Source organism: Charadrius vociferus, unplaced genomic scaffold (assembly GCF_000708025.1).
Source record: "Charadrius vociferus isolate BGI_N301 unplaced genomic scaffold, ASM70802v2 scaffold309, whole genome shotgun sequence".
In the NCBI taxonomy this organism is placed as follows: Eukaryota; Metazoa; Chordata; class Aves; order Charadriiformes; family Charadriidae; genus Charadrius; species Charadrius vociferus.
In genome coordinates, this window is record NW_009661370.1 from 2,866,563 (window position 1) to 2,886,667 (window position 20,105).

General features: G+C 36.1%; 1 protein-coding gene across 1 annotated transcript in view; it reads left to right on the plus strand.

Annotated features, from left to right (window-relative positions):
- The window catches only part of SDCCAG8 (serologically defined colon cancer antigen 8), a 105,470-nt gene that overhangs the window by 25,485 nt on the left and 59,880 nt on the right, over positions 1–20,105 (plus strand). The window contains exons 13-14 of the mRNA XM_009893657.1: positions 2,121–2,237; positions 14,397–14,539. Of these exons, the coding sequence (XP_009891959.1) occupies positions 2,121–2,237; positions 14,397–14,539 (260 nt within the window). The remainder of the gene's footprint in view (positions 1–2,120; positions 2,238–14,396; positions 14,540–20,105) is intronic.

Below are 20,105 nucleotides of genomic sequence, written 5' to 3' on the forward strand. Positions count from 1 at the left end.
TTTATAGACTAGCGATTTGAAGCAATCTCTCAGGAGAGTGACACTGTGGTTCCAGTCCCTGCTTCAGTTAATGTTAATCAATACGAAGTTGAATAGGTGGCTACCTTGCAGTAGTCTACGCTGCATTTTTATCACACTGTCCTGAGAGACTGGAAAACTGCATTTGTGTCCCTGTTCTGAACTGAGAATTCTGTCTCAGCCATCCTGGAGGAAGGTCCTGGCCATTGAGCTGTCAGGACTATAGGCATCACCCTGATGTTTTTCATTGACTATGTAAATGACATCTATGTATGCTTGTGAATCTGACTCCTTGTTTCCAAACTCGGTTTGACATTATTAAAAACAGTAAAGAAGTAGCTTTTGACTTTTATCAGAAATATTTTTTTCTGCATGCACTAGAAGTCAGGGAAAAAAGTTTGCAGTGAGAATCTCTCTCTCATTCTGAACTATGAGGAGACTGAAAAATCCATTATCAGCACCATCTGCTGATTCTTCTGTGTTATTCACTTTGTGTGATGTATGGGGGAGCTGAAGGCAAGGATGACTGCATTATTTATTTATTTTTTTTTAATTTCGCTTGAAGGAAGTGACATATCGCACTTTGTTATATCCTTCATATAAAGAAAGGAGGAACTAGAAAGACAGGGTTGGCAATCCATGCAGTTGCACTTCAGGTTGCATGTGATATTTCAGTATTTAAAATAAATAATGCTTTAGAACTTTGCCGTTCTTCAGAACATTTGCTACCCTGCATTACTTGCAACAGGGCTAAATTCACAAGCTGTCCTTTGAATTTATAAGTGATGCTGCTTCTTAAAGTTAGGACAGTTGTTTTTGGTTTTTCCTAAGGTGATTTTTTTTCTAAGATGACTTTTACCCTACCTTCTTTTTTTTAGAAGAAGAAAAAAAGCAGTGAAAATGAGAAGAAGTATGAGACTGAAAAATAGAAATTAATTTGGGTTGCGGAATGCGTGTGAGGAGATTGTTGAGAAGCACAGAGGATTGTAGCAGCAAATTAAAAGTGTGCGCATTTAGAAAGCAAGTCCAATGACTGAAAGAATGTAGATGGGGCAGAGAAGCAGTGAGCTGGATAAAAAGTTCTTTAAGAGTAGCTGCAAGCAAACACATCTGCATTGTCATTAGTGAATGTTCATGGATTTGTTTGGTTAGTTAAGGTGAAATGAACATCCAAAAATTGGAGGTGATCGCGCAGGATAAGAACAAAAAACGGACAGCTTGTCCACTGTCATTCTCCATTCCCAACAGATAAGACCAAATAGAATCCTTTAAAAGCCTTAGATTGGGAAACAGGAGAATAAGATCCCTGCACAGCAGTAGTGACAGTTATGTAGGAGGAATTGGTGCGGGTTCTTTTTTTTTTCTTTCTCTTTCTTTCCCCTAACAGCTTGCCAGATCCTCTGAAGTTGAGCTGCCTTCAGGTGGAAAGGAATGAGGAAGTAACATAAGAAACATGCCAACAACAGGGAACAATTGTTGACCGTGTTAGAAGCAATACTAGATTTCTTTAAATGTTGCTTTTATCCCTTTCTTCTTTCCCGTGCATATATTTGAATTAGGCATTGTTTTTAAAGAGTTTATCCTCAGTTTGTAGTAAGTCTATAATGCTCTGATCTAACTTTGAAAATGATCGTATTGACACCTAAACATTTTCTTCCGTAACAGTGGAAAAATGGCAAGATGAGAAACTACACCCTTATATAGGAATGTGATAGATCCTTTACTTCTAGGTTTTAAAAGTGTTGACTTAGACTTTCTTGGGATTTTAGAGAGAATGGGAGAAGAATATAAAATCAGCAACTGTAGTTTAACTGTATTTAGTAGCACATATATTTACAACATAAATATTTATACTTAGCAAAATCTTGCTCCAAATATAATTGAATCTAGAAGGCACTGCATATTTCAAAGTTAATGACTATATAGAGAATTCAGATCCACCTTTTTATATAAAAACATTTACCATATGTAGTCTTAAAATATCTTTAAATTAAAATATGTTGTATTTAAATGACCTCTAGAGGGCACCAAAAGATCTAATTGCAAACCCTGGGCTATGGATTCTTCAAGCTACAGATCGTGTTGTCTGCATAATCTAACAGGTGTGTGGAGAAATGCGCTATCAGTTGAATCAAACCAAAATGAAGAAGGATGAGGCAGAAAAGGAGCTCAGAGAGTACAGAACAAAAACTATAAGGGAGCTTGAAATTAAGGACCAGGTAAGAGATGATACTGCTATAACTTTGCAGTTATTAGAAGCCTAAGTAGGGTTATTTCGGAAGCTGGAATGATTCGTTTTTCTAATAGTGGTCATTTATTACTGTTAAATGGTTTCTAAATTAATGGCAACAAGCCAGCTAGTACTGTTAAATAAATACCTCTTAGTTATCTTATTCTTGTTTTCAGCCCTAGTGTGTTCAGTTGTCCATAATAATCATCCCATGCTTTCATATAGCATTACTCTATCATATCTATTCATACAACGTACTTAAATTGTATGTACTGTATACATATGTTTATGCACTTTTTGTCACAAATAAATCCACACATAATTATGTATACATGCAGCCTGACAAAAACATTAAAGACTCTAAGTATAACCTAACTTATACCAAAAATGAAAATCATTTATCTTCCAGTTTCCTTAAAGATTCAAGGCTAATGAATGCTGGGATTCATAGAAAAGTTTAAAAAAAACCAAAAACAAACAAACAAAAACCTTCTAGAAAAAATAACTATATAAAAATTCCACTAGATGTTAATTGTTGATTATCTAAACCTGTGTTTTACACTAATACAAAACCAAGTATATGCCTTACAGGTAGTCTGTGAGAAACCATCCCATGCAGTAATAAAGATTATTAGAGTTGCTTGCAACATACTTGGCAAACAGCTTGAACAGGTGTAAACTACATCTTTTGAAGTGCCCTTTTTGTGTAGGTTCTATCCGTTTTTCTCTAGATATTCAAACTTCCAGTTATTCCTTCATAAGTTGTGAATTCCACATCAGAGTGGATTTCGTGTGAATACATATGAGAATAATTTTTTATATATGCATTTTGTTATTAGAGCAGCTTGTCCAACAGGCTTTAAATTATTCTTTTTCTTGTAAATAAGTGAACAGATTCATCCCTGCGTAAGAATATATGTCGGCAAAAGTGCAATATTTCTAAAATTATATTTTTATTTACCAGTTCCCCAAAATATTTATGTAGGACAGTAAGTTTATTAATTTAATAAAGTACAAGCTTAGGCTAGAAGCAATATTAATTTAAATTACAATCAAAAGATATGTAAAATCCAAAAGAGAAGTTTGTTAGATAAAATAACTCTTCAATATATATAGAAAATCATACAGTGCAGAAAAACAGGGGCCTTAGTGTTTTGTTTTGAGGGTTGGCTTTTTTTTTTTTTTTTTTTACTCCTGCATCCTTTAGGCCTAAGGACACTTTAAAAAACAAAAACCAGGCTTGTCGTCTGTGTCTTGACAGATATCACAGATAAGAGAGTTGGCATAATCTTGGCATACAAATAAAACAGGATGTGTTTAATAAGATATTTGAAGAAGTATCTTGGATTTTTAATCGTGTTCTCCAACTTGCTTCAGGATTGCCTTTTGAATAAATTGCAAAATTTAACAAAATATTTTAACCTCATGTATAGACATACTGGTATTTTATTCAGTGTGGGAATGAATACATCAGAATGTGGTGATTTATAATTTGATATAATTAAAGTGAAGTGATGGGAGGGGGGGGTTCCTATCAGCAAAGATTATTAGAGTAATCTAGTAATTACATAAATTAAATTACGTAAAGTAATTGCATTAAAAAATTATATTGTTCAAATATGGTTGTTGGCCTTAAAAAAGGAAAACAAACTATTTTGAAATTCTCAGGCTCTGCATCTAGCAGCAGTTTTATAGCTGTGGCTCTAGTAACCCAGAAAGTTCTGTACAGGTCCTATTACTATTTAACATGTTAAAAGGCAACCAAAAAGAGTGTGTGTACGTTTTGGGTGTTTGTTTTGAGGGTTTGGGTAGGGGAGTTTGGTTGCTTTAAATAAAATTTAAACAAATGTTAATAAGTCATTGCAAATAATTTAATTTAAATGAAATAAAACAGCTCAATCACATCTAGCTTTGCATGTATAGAGAAACCTAAAATGTTTCATCTTCTATGGCACTGAATAGCAAACGGTAATTGTTCTTTGGTCTCTCAGCCATGACCTGACCTTCTGGCTAAGAGACAGAGATGATACCTTCCTTGGCCACCATCTGTTCATAATAAATACCTATTTATTTTTTAAAAGTAGAGACAATAATGTATTAATATTTTCATACTATTCTATATTAAATGGTGCATTTTTCTGTTTTAAAAGCATTGAATTATGTTTCAGATTGTCTTTTGGTATATTGAAAGTGAGTTTACTGTTTCTTGAGGTATGACTGTATTTTTAATTGTGATATGGATAAATTTTGGTTTTGATGATGCATTTTAGTTTGTATGTAGTGACTTTTAAAAAGGGATTAAAGTTACTCAGGTTTGTCAGAATAGGGAAAAATCCTCATATGTACAATTGAGGATCATCAGATACATACACTTGTATGTCAGAAAATATAGATATGTATTTATCATACACTGCTATTTATAAAGCTATTCAAAATAAAATTTGTATGATTTAAGAAAAGTAAATGGAACATATATGTCTGGTCTGATTCTGTTTTTATTCTAATATCTCTTTTCTTATCTTTATTACTCAGGACTAATAACAAGTATTGGCACCTAGATACAACTACCTGTTGTTAATTTTTGACATGAATATTTCTTAAACTAAAAATGAAGAAGCAGTGAGCAGTGTTACCACTTAAATTGAATGAATGTTTTGTAATATCATCCATCATGATCCTGATTAACATTAGGATTATTGAGGAAGGCGGGGGGGAAGCCATATACCACACAGTTTCTCTACACAAAACCTGCATCTGTTCATCTGGCCCAGTATGTTGTAAAGTAGCATAACCTACTGCCCTCTCTTTTTCTCTCTCAGCCCTCCCATTGTGGATGTAGCTGTGCTGAAATAACAGTGCCTTACTTAATACTTTTCCTCCTTAGGAACAAGCTTTATAAGTTGCACGGGTATAATGCCTTCATGGCAGTAAACGGTGTCCACACTAGGGGTTGTACTAGCACAGCTATATCAGAGAAAAGTCACGCCCTAAGTTAAATAGCTGCTATCAGAACAAAAATTGTGTGGCATATTTGACACAGCAGGACTTCACTTTTATAATACTTTTTCTGTGAATTTCCAAGCACTGCGTGGCATAATTTGTGCATTTCTAATAGAAATCATAATTCTGACACACTATGAAATCGTTTCCTCAGATTAGCATCACTTGCTATTTTCTGCTCTGCATTATAGAAATAAAAATGAAGTACACAGTTAATCATTTGCTTTCTGTTTGTCTCTAAATCACTTTTATTTGGTTTACAAAAATCTTGCAAGCTTCAGCATGTAGGAGTGAAAACAGTTTTGTAGTATTGGTTTATGCAGTCCCAGGCAATTTGGGTGTTATCCTTATTAGGTAGTTCTTACTGGTAGCGTTGCACCACTGGGAGTTGTGGTCTCCTTGTAGTACATACCCAGTAGGGCATGTTAAATCCAACTTCAGAAACTAACTGAAGCTTTTCAATTTTTTTTTTACCGTGTTTTGAGGAATCAGATAAATACTTTATGTAGAAATAAATCCAGACTGGTAATCCTAACCTGTAAAAAGCCATTCTTTTAATGCTGTCTTTAAAATTGGGCAAATGTAGTTTGAAGTGGGGGTTTACAGAATTCTATCACCTACGTTGTAGGTGAGAGAATGGAAAGCTCCAGAAATATTATACCAAAACCCACAGATTGTTAAGAGTTGCCTGTATGGATGTTCATGAGCCCAAATAAAAAGAAGTTGGAGAGTCACTGATATGCACAACCTATGGAAGTGGAAAGAGCTACACATCAAAGCATTTTTGTATAGTATGACAGAACCTAAATGATGTCTCTGTACACTATAGACTGACAATTTTGCAGACAAATAAAAATCTGGCAAAATTGCAGTCCAAAAGCATTTTGCCAAAAGGTATTTTGGGAATGTTTATCTCATTTGTCATAAATCCGTGATTTATAGTAACCTAATTTAGACATTATAAGCGGAGAGATTACTGACTCTGTCTTCATCAGAAATAATGCAGGCCAAGAATTTGGGTATGTATCCTGGAAATGCTGCAGGGTGTCTGATGCAAGACCAGTACAACCTTCTGAAGACACTGATTCACTGAAGTGTCTTTTTATGAATAGGTATCAGGTTTCCATGAGTCAGGCTTTAAAAAACTCAATTTTTCACAAGCTGGGATATTCAGGATCTCACCAGTTGTTTTGAAACTTAATAACATTGCAGGTTTCAATAATGCTGCTGAAGATGGGTTAGGATTATGTGTTATGTGTATTCTTGTAACAGTCCTATACCTAAGGCTTTGTGACCTCATTAGTTAAAAAGACACTGTGGAATTTTGTTTTGGAAAGAAATTCTGTTAAATCAATAGACACATTAGAATACTATTTGGCAGGGAGGAAAAACCCAAAACCTAGCAGGCAGCTTGAAACTCTTAGCATCTAATTTTCTTACCTGCTCTGACCTTGAGTATAATGACCTTAAAAGTAGCAAAACCAAATTGCTTTTGGACAAGAAAGCATTAAGAAAATGTGATAACCTTTGCTGTAACTGAACTCTTTTTAATGTATCATTTTCAGTTTGGGATATTCAATGCACTAATGTGAAAGTGGGTAAATAAGGAGGGAGTAAAACCATAGTACTTTATGGCTTGCTGTGATATGAATTTTCTGACCTGTTCAGGAGGAACATCATTCTTTTTTATAACTGAACTTCCTGGCTCATCTCAAGATTTTTGAGGAAAAAATGTTGCTCTACAACCCTGCAAGATATAATGAAAGAAATATTTAATTACAATTATGGCTGCTGCTGCTCTGCTATGGTGTTCTTTTCCTGTCAGCCATCCATTCGTCAAGAATCAGTTGTATGAACAGCCTTCATTAGATTCTTTGTCGTGTTCTCATAAGAAAAATCCCTGGAACTGGGATTCCCAGTAGTAGAATTTTCTGCACTGGTCTGCATTTTCTGTACTGGTCTGCTTCCCGTCAGCAGTTGGCCTGCTAAGAGGAATGACCCAGTTAGTAATCAGGATTTTATTGTTCATAGGTGAGTTGGCTCATGTGACCTTGATCCATGTTCTGTCATCCAGTGTGATGTCACCCCATTAGTATATGGAAAGAGAAAGTAATTTATGTGGATTAAATACAATTCAAAGTAGGAAAAGAGTTACGTAGTTCTTGTATAGTGTGTATACGCATTATATTTAAAGAAATGCTTGGTTTAGGTTGGTTTTTTTCCTTCTTCTTGGACTAGAAAAATGGTTGCTTTATCAATAGTCATTGTGCCAGCAATCAGAAGAAAAAGAGTGTAAAAGTCCCTGACTATCACTTGTCGGTTGTTACTGCATAGGTTTTCTTTCCAGCTATTCTTTAATGCTGTCCAGGAAAAAAGAGCCAATCCCACATCAGTAATCTCAAATATGTGTTTGAAAGGATAAAAAAAGAGTAAATTTTGTTCTCTCCTGTTTTGCAGTAATGAACGAGGAGTATTCTTCCCCTTCCTTTTTTCTGTATTCATCCCTCCTTTTCTAAAATCCCTTTATCAGCCAGCAAGCCATCTATTTTGTACCACTCCATTCTCCTCCCAGTCCCTGTGCCCCCCCTCAGTGCAATCCATTAAAAAAAAAAATAAAATAAAATCTTGTTCTACTGTGGAACAAAATCACTTGCTTATCTCTGCTGGTGGCTGCTGAGCTAATCTGTAGTACAGCAATGTTGTCTGTTAAAATGTGTAGTAATCTTTATGGGTTTGGAAGTTTTGTTCCTGAAATAGTATTGCTGTTCAAATATTTTGGCAAATTGAAAGCAAATATTTTCAGGGAAATAATGAGGTAAAATCCTTGTAGACCATGTTTCAGCCATTCACTTTTGCCTGTTTCCCAGGGTATTTATCCAGAGTATCCAGGGGCCATGTTACTCTTTGAGAGTTTGCACAAGGCCAGGCATCTAAGGTTATTGCTTAATTAAAAAATCATGTGTGGGTGCATTCATAAATAGATACTTAGCAACGTGATTTTTTTTCTTGCCCCAGCTAATAATTACAGGTAGAAAGTTTGCTGCAACAGAATTGAAAGATGTGTGCATTGAAGAGCAGCCCCCCTCCATGCTTTTCCGGGGAAGTTCTTGCAACTCCCCTGCTTTTCTGAGCGAAGTGCAGTGTCCTGTCTCTATTAAATCTGAATCTTTTTGGAAGCAGAAGGCATTACCTTTGCTTAGGTAATGGCTCTCATCTTAAGGCTCTGCCTTTCAGTGGAGCACATGGGGTGCCACAGTACTGCCAGGTGCCATTACGTTTCCTTGGAGTACAAGTGACAAAGCGGTCACTAAACTACTTCTTTTTGAGGAATTCGAGTCCCACCAGATGAGGCTAGAATAACAGCTGTCCAACAACTTACAGCCTGTATTGCTTATCCAGGTTATGTCTTTGCTTGTCCTTCTGCTCTTTAGAGGTGAATTGATTTGTGAGCCGGCCGTAGGGGAAAACCCTTCAAAGGAACTGTGGGTGTTTGGTGGGGTTACTTCTCTTCTTGTGTTTCTGCTTAGGTTAGGTGCCTTTCATGTCATGGAAGGTTTTCACATTTCTGTTTTGGGCTGAATGATTTGTAGAATTTGCAGTTGTCTTAAAATTTCTGTGAAATGACCTCTTCGAAAGAGGTGGTCTTTGTGGACTCTCTTAAGCTTAGTGTACGTTGTATTTCTTACTATTTCCTTGTGTATTCTCATAGCTTTATAATAAAGCTACTTCCAGAAAGGAGATTTCCCCTTTCAAACCAAAATTAGTTTTCATAACTGCTTTGTATCCTCATTCAGATTGGAATGGGAAGCAGCAGTAATTCATGCAGAGTGCAAAAGGGAGAAAAACATTGTTGGGACGTGGCGGGGGTTAACCTCGTGATGGCCCTAACTCTTTCCAAAGTTGGATAGTTCTTCAGGTGCAATATGCTATGTCAGATGGCCATGCCTGGGAGGTCTGAGGTTTAGAGACCACTCGGAACCTAGAGTTGCTTGATTGATATCAGGATTAGGATAGAAATGACTGCAAGTGACCCCTGCTGCATATGAACTGATAGTCATCTTTCCAAGTAAAATACCTTGAAATCTTGCTACAAAAACTGTCTTGTTTTGTTGGGGTTTTTTAATGAAGAAATAAAATATAATTTTAAAAAATCAGTGTTGTGGTAGGGTATGATTGGTCTGTCCCTGATTAATTAGTGTATTAATGAGGAACGAACACAGCATGGATTGAGATCAATGTTAAAACAGTGCAAAAATTTCCTGTCACTGATATACGTAACATTTAAGTGTACGTGACTGCCCATACTGGTGGCACCTGTTAGAAAGACCTTAATTACAGACTCAGTCCTGTGCACTATCACTGATTTCGTTGCTTTAAAGGGCTACTTTAGTAAATGAAACTAAGCATGTGAGCATCAGGGCCTGTAAAATTTCACTGTGTGTTAATTTCAAGTGTATGTGTTTTTATAGATGTTGATTGCCTTTTGGGGATGTACCTGCAAATATCGATGACCATAGTAATTATATTTCCCTTTTTATTACTTTATATTTGTTCTTCTATTTTTGGTTCTATTTTATGCCCCTTCAATCTTTTAATAATGGTGGACAATGAAGTACAAAACAAAAAGAAAGCACTGTGAATTCATAAAAGTGTTTTTGTCTCCTCAATTATTTTATTGCAGAATTTGTGCAATGGTATAGTCAGTGCAGATTTTATTTTTCAGGTTATATTGCGCATTTTCTTACCTGATGTTTGAGTATACTGGTACAACAGTGAATGTCATAAATGACTTACGAATTCATTTGGTTTTAGTATATTTTTGATTATGTTAAAAGTCTTCTAAAGTTGTTTTTACATTTACTTCAGAGTATGAGTTCTTTTATCACTGCTTAATCATTCTCATTTGTTTAAAAAAAAAAGCGCGTTTGTCTCTTCTGTCAGTTTGCTGCTATTTAAAATTCTATGAAAAACATCTGCTAGTTTGAAATTTAAAGTTGCATTTTTCTGTATACAATACAATCAGCATCAATATGAAAAGAATTAAACAATTATTTTAATCTTTAATTTGGCTTGTTTTGGATGAAATTTTTTATCTCATTTGATCAGATTTTGTAGAGTTAAAGAGATATCTGGTTAATGAAACAGCGCTTTTTTACAACATACATAAGTATTGTTAGATGAAGGTAATTTCAGATAACCCGTGAAGAGGATATTTGAAGATTGATCTGGTGTTTGAAAAGTCATCTTTTATGTTTTTCAGTAAGTTGCATTTATGTCACTGAATAAGAATCTCCGGGGTGTTCACCTAAAAATGCATTCTGAAAATCAAAAGATAATTTGTAAACTCATCATAAACAAATGAATGAGAAGTGAAACACTTATTTTAAGTGTTTCAAGAAAAAAAAAATATGGAAGGGTCCTATATGCTTCAAAGTGGAAAACTTATAAAAGGTGGTTGGTGGTAATACTGAAAAAAGAATAATTGATATCGAATAAAATTTTACTGCAGCGTTATTTCACCAATGCTTTAATTTTTGTTTAGTAGAACTTCTTTCTTGTAACTGAATTGGATACGTGTACAGAATAGTATTAATGTGTTTTGACTTACTAATAATGATGTTTCTCTTCCTGAGGTTTAGCTTGCCATCTTTCAATGGCAAAGTGCCTGTTGATATTCCTTGGAGTTTAGACAACTGCAGTGCAAGACAGATTAAATGGTACTTTTAAAATTATGTGCAGAAGTAATAAGAATATTAAAGTTGTGGAGTTAAGCACCAGAAGTTGTGTGTTCCAACCTTAATGTAGTCTTGTTGTGCGTATACATTATGATAATTCTGTTCCTTGTTATACTGAAAATCTGTTTCAGATTTTCTTAAATGTAAGATTGTCATCTGTCTTTTTGCAGTTCTGTGCTCCATCTCTTGTCTCTCACATACATTGAAAAGTTAAGTACCTTGAAGAAATACTCTCTGATCATGTTGTAAAAAGCTGTATCACAAGTGATAGGCACTGAGGGATCAAATTAACGCTGCATGAGAAGCAGAGTTGTCAGCAAAATACTTTAGTTAGTGGTTTATTTCTGTTTCTGTCCCTACAATTACGCTGGGACCCAGATAGCAGCTACAGAACTGCTTGCAGCTTCCCAGTAGAAGAAATGGGAACTAAAAATAACATGAAAACTAATTTGAGTGAGTAGTTTTGGAAAGATGCTGCCTGATAAGGGTCTCTGCAGGAGCAGTGAAGAAGATTCATTGGTTCTGTAATTTCTCTGTATTTTAAATTCTGATTATATTGTGATGACCTAGTGATGGACTGCACTTGACATATTTCAGGATAGAGTTTATACATTTGTGAGACTATTATTGTTTTCAGGAGAGAGAAGAGGGTTGGGTTTTATTGTGTGAACAACTCTCAAGTTCTCAGGCTTCCTAGGTTTCAAACTATTGTCTGAGTTTTTAAACCAAAGTAACATGTAGCATTCAGAGTATGGGCTGTCTGTTTTCAGCATGATGATGCATGAATCCTACCAAATTATTTTCAGTGAACATTTTCCGTTTCAAAAAGAATTTAGTTGATATCCATAAATATACCTGGATTAGATGCTTCTGGTTTCTAAGTTGCTGATAGCACGTTCTCTTGCGTGGCATTTTTCTGCCACCCCTTTCTCATGAGGTTGTCTGCTGTTTCTGACCTGGGCATTGCCAAAATTCTTGAGTAGAGTTCCTGATCTTCGTGTAGCTCACGCTTTGAGTACCTCTAAATATCAGTATTTTAAGATATATTTATAGATATGTATGTACGCTTACACACATGTATGTGTGTGTAAAGGAGCCGATTCTGAATTTTGTGATTACTAATGAAAGTAGCAAAAGTAAAATTGTTCTTCAAAACCTATGTTTGCTTTCTTGATATTTTTTTATAGAAATCATAACACTCCTGTGGATCTTTAGAGGTCCTGTCATGAAGCCATTTTCCAAGAATTTCTCTCTGCACTTTCACAACAACTGAAATCTATGGATATGTTCTTGGGTTCAACCCTGCAGGTTCAACATCTGGTTGATGGAAGCAGAACACTTTCACCAGAGGTTCTTGCACTTGGAATTTGTTTCCTTCTGTGGATCTGTGTCAAAACCTGACTGAGCCTGTTTAACTTGAGGCAATGGTGTAAAGCCCATCTGTTCCTTGAAACTTTTCCCTGAAGGAGTCATCTAGAGTGTATTTATGTTCTCAGCTGCGGTTGTGCTTTTTCAAAGACTTAGTTGATGCTTTTTGACTAATTTGTGGTTTGTTTTTTTTAAAGGTATGCTGGATGGATGTATTCTTACAGCAAATTTTAAGACTGTTGCAGAACTTCCCTATCTTTAACTTGTAATGACAATGAAGAACTCATGTCCCTGTTTGCTATGAATCGAGAAATAACAATGAATGGCTACTGTTAAGAATAATAGTGTAGAGAATCCACTGAGGCTTCTGTTGTTCTATTTAAAATACGCAAAAGTCTCTGAAAATAAGTGAGAATGCAAAGCATATGTAACTGAATACCTTTGCGCATCTGGTTTTAAAATATTCTGACAGCGTAATAGGTCGTTACGTTCTTTAGAGGGGTAAAATACTAATGATTTTGCAGATAGTTTCACTATCTTTGTATTTGAATTTGGAATTACCAATTTAATTTGATAGGTGGTCTCTGTGACCAAGGTGACATTCACATTTTAATCACAATTTCCTTCATGAACCTTTGTTGAGTGCTCTTGGGGGGAAAAAAGTGTACAGTTAAGTAATTAGCAATATTAAAAATAAATTGAAAAAAAGAAAATTATGAAACATTTTTCTGGATGAAGAGATTGTGTTTGTCTGCGACATCGTGTTAACATTTTCATGGGAGGAAAAGACACAACATTATTATGAAGGTGCTTCAAGTGCAAATATTGGGACTGAATTACATTCATTTGTTCTTGTAGGATGTTTGAATGAATAATTTCATTAACTGAAAAAGATATTGAGGCTTGTCTACACAAGGAAGCTATCACAAAATAAGTTATGATATGAATTTAAAGTATAATAGCTATTCAGCACTAACTCCTTATATGAACAATTTTATTCTGTACTACAAATGACCTTTCACAGTTTAGTTGACTGAAAAACATGCAAGTTCCCTCCAGCCCCAACAATGAATAAATATTTATGTAGGGAGTTAGTGCAGAATAGTTACTACATGATAAAATTACATTGTTAGCTTATTCTGTACTCCACTGGCCTCTTCAAAAGCATCCTTAGGACAAAGTATAGTATTGCATTACGGATGGATTCTTACAGGGACTTGTACATTGTATATGGATTTAGAGCAAAATGTATTCCTTCTGAGAATATTTGTGAAAAATGTTTACATTGTTGACAATATGCTTCAATTAGAGGTACTAAGTCCATTATACTTCCCTGGAATCAAAGATGCTGGTCATGTAAATTTGCTTATCGTTATTTGTAAAATAAATTAGTAGACTCATTGACTAAGTTAGATTTGCTTACTTGGTTTAGCTGACATATAAGGACTAATGATGTTAAGAAAATGACAGGATTAAGAGCAGCTGGTATGTTTCAGATTGAGTTATAAGTCATAAATAATTTCTTTTCAATAATGGTAAAATCACTAAATGACCTTTGTTCTCTTGCATGATATTATGTGAATATGGCAAAGCTAAATTCCCACGCGTTGTTGCTTATGTAATAGATAAGAAAGATAAATGACCAAAAGAGCTCTCCTATGCCCAGCAGCTTCTGAAGATGGCTGCTCTTCTACTGCCTTCTGGCTTTCTAACACAGTGACGTTGGGACGCAAATATGGAAGCCTTCAAATGAGAAAATCGGAAAATGATTGAATGCGTGGATCTCTCAAGCCACGTGAAGACAATAACATTGACTGTGTATTAATGTATTTAAATATGATATGTATTTTGGCTTTTTGATAAGAAAGTCATTTCAAATACTTGAATTTGCTTGTTTTGCAGTTTTTATCAACAAACTACTTTTGTTCTAAAACAAAACTGTGCATTGTTTTTCAGGAGCTTTGATCACGATAAGATTTATTGTCTTAAAATGTATCTCTATTCATTTCTTAAATATACTTTCTCTGGTTTTACAATTTTCTAAGAAAATAGAAAAACTGGGATTAGAGCTGAATGGAAACAAACAGCGTTTGGAACAAGCCCAGCAGGATGTGACAGGAGCCAGAGAGGAGTGCCTAAAACTGACAGAACTGCTGAGTAAATCTGAGCACCAACTGCACCTCACCAGGTACCCCTTATCCTATTACATGCTGTAGTACCAATTTCATTCTGCTAATTTTTTGCCACAGGCTTCCCCACAGTTGTTATGGATCCTCGCAATCATTGATTGCATGGGCAGCCCTCAGTCATGTTAGAAGTGGAGATTTAAATAAGTGACTTATGAACTACAACGTGAGTTAGGAACTATCATTTATGTGAGTGAATTACTAGTGTGAAGAAAAGGCAATGTTGAGCTCCGTTGATGAGGTAGCCTGCTTTTGGGCAGGAAGAAAAGTAGGAGAGAGTGCAGCTGCATTCTTTTTGTTGTTGCTGTGTTTGGTAGGACGTTTTACTGTCGTTTGAGACTGTAGTGTACCACAGCACCTTTAAGCATAGGAGTTCTCAGATTAATAACTTGAAGTTTCAGCAGCAGAATGACCAGGAGCATATAAATGAACAGAATTGTGTTAAGCTTCATTGAAGATTAAACAATCAAAAGGTAATATTACTGTCTATGAATAGGAGGTAAGCTCATGTATGTGAGGAGGGTAAGTCACTTCCTCAGTGGAGATGTGGTACAACGCAAACACTGTGTGTCAAGACACTTTGCCTAAGCTTATTCCATTCTTCGATGTAGCTCCCAAAGCCATTTACTGTGCTATTCATTACACATTTCTAGAAAACACAAGAAGGTTAACGTGCCAATTATTCATTACAGCTTGAGTTTTGGTGACTGCAGGGATTTCTCATTTTGCCACAGAAAATTCTATTGTCTGACTGTTTGCAGGGTTTTGGTTGCATGTGGGGGTTTGGTTTTTTTCTATCCCCCGGCTCCCCTCAAGAGTGAACATCCAGAAACAAATCTGGCAGCTTTTACTCTGTCCTTATGGAAAAAAGATTAAGCGAGTTTAAATTTTACGGGGGCCGGGGGGGGATACAACCTTAGACTTTTATCACTTAACAGAAGTCTGCGTGTTTATCCAAGTCTTTTACTCTTTGGGCTTTGTGAGAATTCTGCCATTGAGTAACTGGAAATAAAATAGAGCCTCGCCTAAACTATTAACTTCAATGAATCACTTTTTTATTCAGCTACATTTCTGTGTAATTCAAAGCACGGTTGTTTAACAGATGGAAGAAAGTACCACTCTAACAGCCTGTATTTAGAGAAAAAATATGCTAGAGGTTAATGAACTTGAAAAAAGTTTTGGGTGAGTTGTTAAGATATCTAAAGTTTGGGTTTAGCAGAACTTTATTAATAATGATTTGTTGTGATAGTTAACCAAATGGCTTACCACGCTCCTTTTAGCAAAAGGCTGATTATATGCAATAAATCTCTGGATATCTTGGAGGAAATCTGACTAGCCAATTTTATATTAATTTTTTTGTGAAAATACTCAACTTGTGAAAATGAGGACTATTGCCCACTTTTACATAGCGAGGTACTTAAAGCTAGATACCTAACATACAGATGATTCAGGTAGCTTTTCAATCTATGGTCTCTGACTTGGGAAGTTTGAGATGCAAATCACTGCAGGCTGGGAACAGTATTTGGGCAAGTAATGCTCTGTGCTGGTCCTGCTCTTATACAGTTTCATAGACATCTGCTTTTTGGGACATGCTGAGCTGCCACAGCTTCTTTGTCTGACCTGCTGCAGCTGCTCTTCTGCAATGTCCTAATCTTTATTTCATTTTTTATACTTTGTGTTCATCTTATGACCTCTGCTTAGAAGTATGCTTGTAAGTAGTGAAATGTTTTCTATGTTGACATTTGTCAGAAAAATGTATACACTGAAGCATGGGAAATAGGTTCAAATCTTTCACCTTGATATTCCCCAAATTCTATAATGCTTTGTTCTTTGTAGGTTTTTGTGTCCTCCCTGTCTTTGGAGTGTCTGTCTGCTTTCTAGGAATACATTAGGTGATGTTGCTGTAATGGGTGAAGAAAGGAGGAAAAAAAGAGTTGAGAGATTTGTTATAGCTGAACCGTTACCTGTTGTCCCCATGGAAGTGCAGGGTTAGAGATGTTCATCTGTTTTCCCCTAGCTGCAGAGGAAAAGAACCCCTACTGTAATGAAGCTTTTCCTTAGCCTGTACTCTTTTTCTTCCTCTCAGATCACTTCCTGCCAGAACAGGTTTTCTGTATTAGTGAAGGTATAACAGTTACATGGCTCAAGTGGCATTAGTTTTGCATTTTGAACTTGGTATGTTTTTGATTTATTGGTACGTCCGTGGCTGTTGCACATGAACTTTATTGGCTTACGGTCTGCCTTCTTTCATTCTTTTTTCTCTTCACCTCAAATCGCAGCTGTGCTACTGAAAAATACTCACTTGAAGGGTAGTGGTCATAGCGATCCTATGGGGGTTATAGAATCATTCAGTGTGGCACTTGCCAAAGAAAACAGATTTTAAGCTCTAGAGTCCTGCCTGTGGGAGGTTGCTGCAGAAATTGCACTGATTTACTACATCTCTTGGGTATTCTGGCCTTGGCCTCATCTTGCTGATTTCCCTCTTTTCAGGAGAGGACCAGCTGGTCCACTCCAAGTCTTCTCACATCACTGGACTTGAGGGAGGCCTGTGCTGCTGTTACACGGTTGTGGCCTTGCATGACCTGTCTGGGTGGCTCTGGCAAAAATTAGAGGTAGCTGAGGATGTGTAGAAAGAATTCTTTGTTTTGTATGAATTTGTATGTTACTAAGGAGAAAAGTTCTTTACTAATACACTGATTCTAAGTTTGGATATTGTAAATAAATAGAATAATAAAATGAATATGAGAACTTTGGATTTTACTGTATGAAAATTATAAATATTATACGACTGGATTAAATGAGAAAGAGCATGCAGTCTATGTCTTAAAGAGAAAAACAAAGTGCTCTGCAGAACTCTGCTCTGCTCTTCTCCAGGAGTCCCACTTCTTCTTGCTGCATCCTAGTTTACAGACACCGTTGATTGATTACTAACTAAACAGCTTCTAAGTTAACAAAATGTACTTGTTAAAAATCAAGAAAAAGGTTACAATTAGCTATTCTAAACCATTGCCACAGAGTTTAAATTTGCCTTTTCCTGTCACCTTTCTTCCTGGAGCAATATGTCGCTTAGAAATCGTTGCTATTAACATGCATTTCCTGCTATTGAATCTAGTTAGTAATTCTAATTTGTATGTCTTCAAATGACTCGGTAAATACAGAACTTTTGCTGTGTAGTTTTAATTGTCAGTCATGTAACTTTGCAGATGTCACCATGCTGTGACACTGACCATGCTTGTTTAAACTATTATATTTTTTTTTGCCTTAGTTTCAGCTATGTGGTTATTTGTGTTACAGTTACCATAGTGGGAGAATCTTACGAAATGACTTCTGAAGTCAATGTTAAATTGCCATTACTTTGGCAAGGTTGGGTCTTGCTAACAACGCTTATCTGAATCCATTCTTCAGAGAGCAGAAAACTTACAGATCTATTGTTCTTAGTTCTTCAGAGAGTAATCGTTAAAAATCATGTCAGTAGGCTAGTAGAAAAGATCACATGAAAGATGCAAGATGTTAACAGCTTGCCCAGGTTTCAGTGTGTCATCTAATTTAATAAAATTTTTTTACTGTTCTTGCATAATGGAATCATCATTAAAAAACCTTTCCTTTTTGTTACAAAACAATTCTGAAGCTATTATTTGTTTCAGTTGCAGTCAGATGTAGTGCCTGTTTGCATGTGTGAAAGCAGTTAAATAAATCTTAAGAAGTGGTGGAATCACTGGATTTCAAAATTGAACTTTTTCTATGCCACCATGCATGTTCTCAGATATGGAGATAGGTAGATGGCTCAAGATATATTTGACTAAAATTTCATCTAAAATTTGCTGGGAGATGTAGTTGAGTGGAATTGAAACAGATTTAATTTAATTAAATTTTTTACTCTTATTGTTTGCTTATATGAAACATTAAAAGCAGTATTGTATGTCAGCTTCTAGGTGGGGAAAAATTACTAAACAGTAGAACCACCTGTGCTCCCAGGTTCAGGTGACCCACCAAGCTGTCCTGAATCCCTGTGTCACTCGCTTGAAGGATAAAAGTTTATATTACTGTGAGGACAGTGGATGTTGTAGTTCTTAATTTTTTTTTTCCCCATTATGTTATATTTTTTTTTCTCCCTTATTTCTGAAAATGATACAATCTCTTAGAAAGCAGCATATCAAAGAAAGTGGCATTTGGGGAGTACAGTAGGTTTTAGCAGTGCTATAGCCTTCCTACTGTGCATCGGTCCTTCTTGCTAGTGTCAGCAACTCCATTAATGCTAATTTGTATGACTTGTATAATAAATAAAGTGCACAAGTCTATCATTCCACCTCCGGGTTCCTGTGGCACTATTTAGTCACTGAAGCTTTGGTGTTGAGCTGTATGTCGTCATCAGCATTCCTTGTTAGAATTTCAGCATGCCTCATACATTGATTTCCCTGTTTAAGCTATACTGTTAAATGATAAAACATAAACTTCTTGATTTAGGAAAGGTGGTTATACTTAGCCTTCTAAGGAGTTGCACTGTACTTAGTATTATCTGTTGGTTTTTTTCTAGTAGTATCTGTTAATTAGCAGCACACTCACTGTCGTGCTTTGTCCAACAATTTTAGCATGTCAGAGTCCATCATCTATGCTGGAAAGGAGGTAGCATTTGAAGAAATGCTGTTACTAATATTAAGTGACTGAGATATATTTTATGTTCCCACACTGACTGACTGATGAAAGGACCAATAACACTTAAATTGGGGGGAAAGGCGGGGGGAGAGGGGAGAGGAAGAAATGAGGTGTAAGAAGTGATTGATTTCTAATTATTTTTTTTTTTTCTATTCTGCTCATCTTGTACAAAAGTATTATTTTAAAATGCGGGGAGGAGTGATAACATGAAACAACTCTGATAACTAATAAACTTTTTAGATTCTGCTTCATATGTTTACTTTTCATTAAATTTAGGGACGGTTGCAACTATGTTGTTGTGATTCAGTCAACATTTATTTCTATCTGTTTTTCATATACAAAGGCGTCGGGATGCCAAAAAATAAACTGTTATCGGAGAATTAACTTCTTTGGCACGCTTTCATACTTATCTTCCAAATTAAAGAAAATGAAATGGGCAGAAGCAGAGTGTAGATTACCTCCTTTTTGTCAAAAATGGTGGGAATTTGAAAATTAATAATAAAAAAGGGAACAGATGCAGTAACATGCCAGAGGGAGATTAATGTGGAGAGTAAAATCTGTGAGCAACAAAACTGAAGCAAACTGAATCAGTGGGAGGTGGTTGTACAATCAAAATCAGGATAAAAGAGAAATTACAAACAACCCTGCACTTGTCAAAGTAGTAGTAATGAAATCCTGACTCTGCCAGCAGCGAGAACCTGTGTTAGCACTTTGGGGTAAGGCCGGGAGCCGGGTGCCAGGTAGGAGGGCAGCGCGAGGCTGCTGGGCGGCAGCCATCGCGTGTGGAACAGATGGCGGGGAAAGCTGGCCGGGGAGGGGCTCCTTCGCAGAGCTAATCAGACAGTAACGGATAGGGCAGCTGGGAGGACTGACCACCGAGAGGCAAGCGGCGGGGGGGCCGCCGGCCTCCACGCG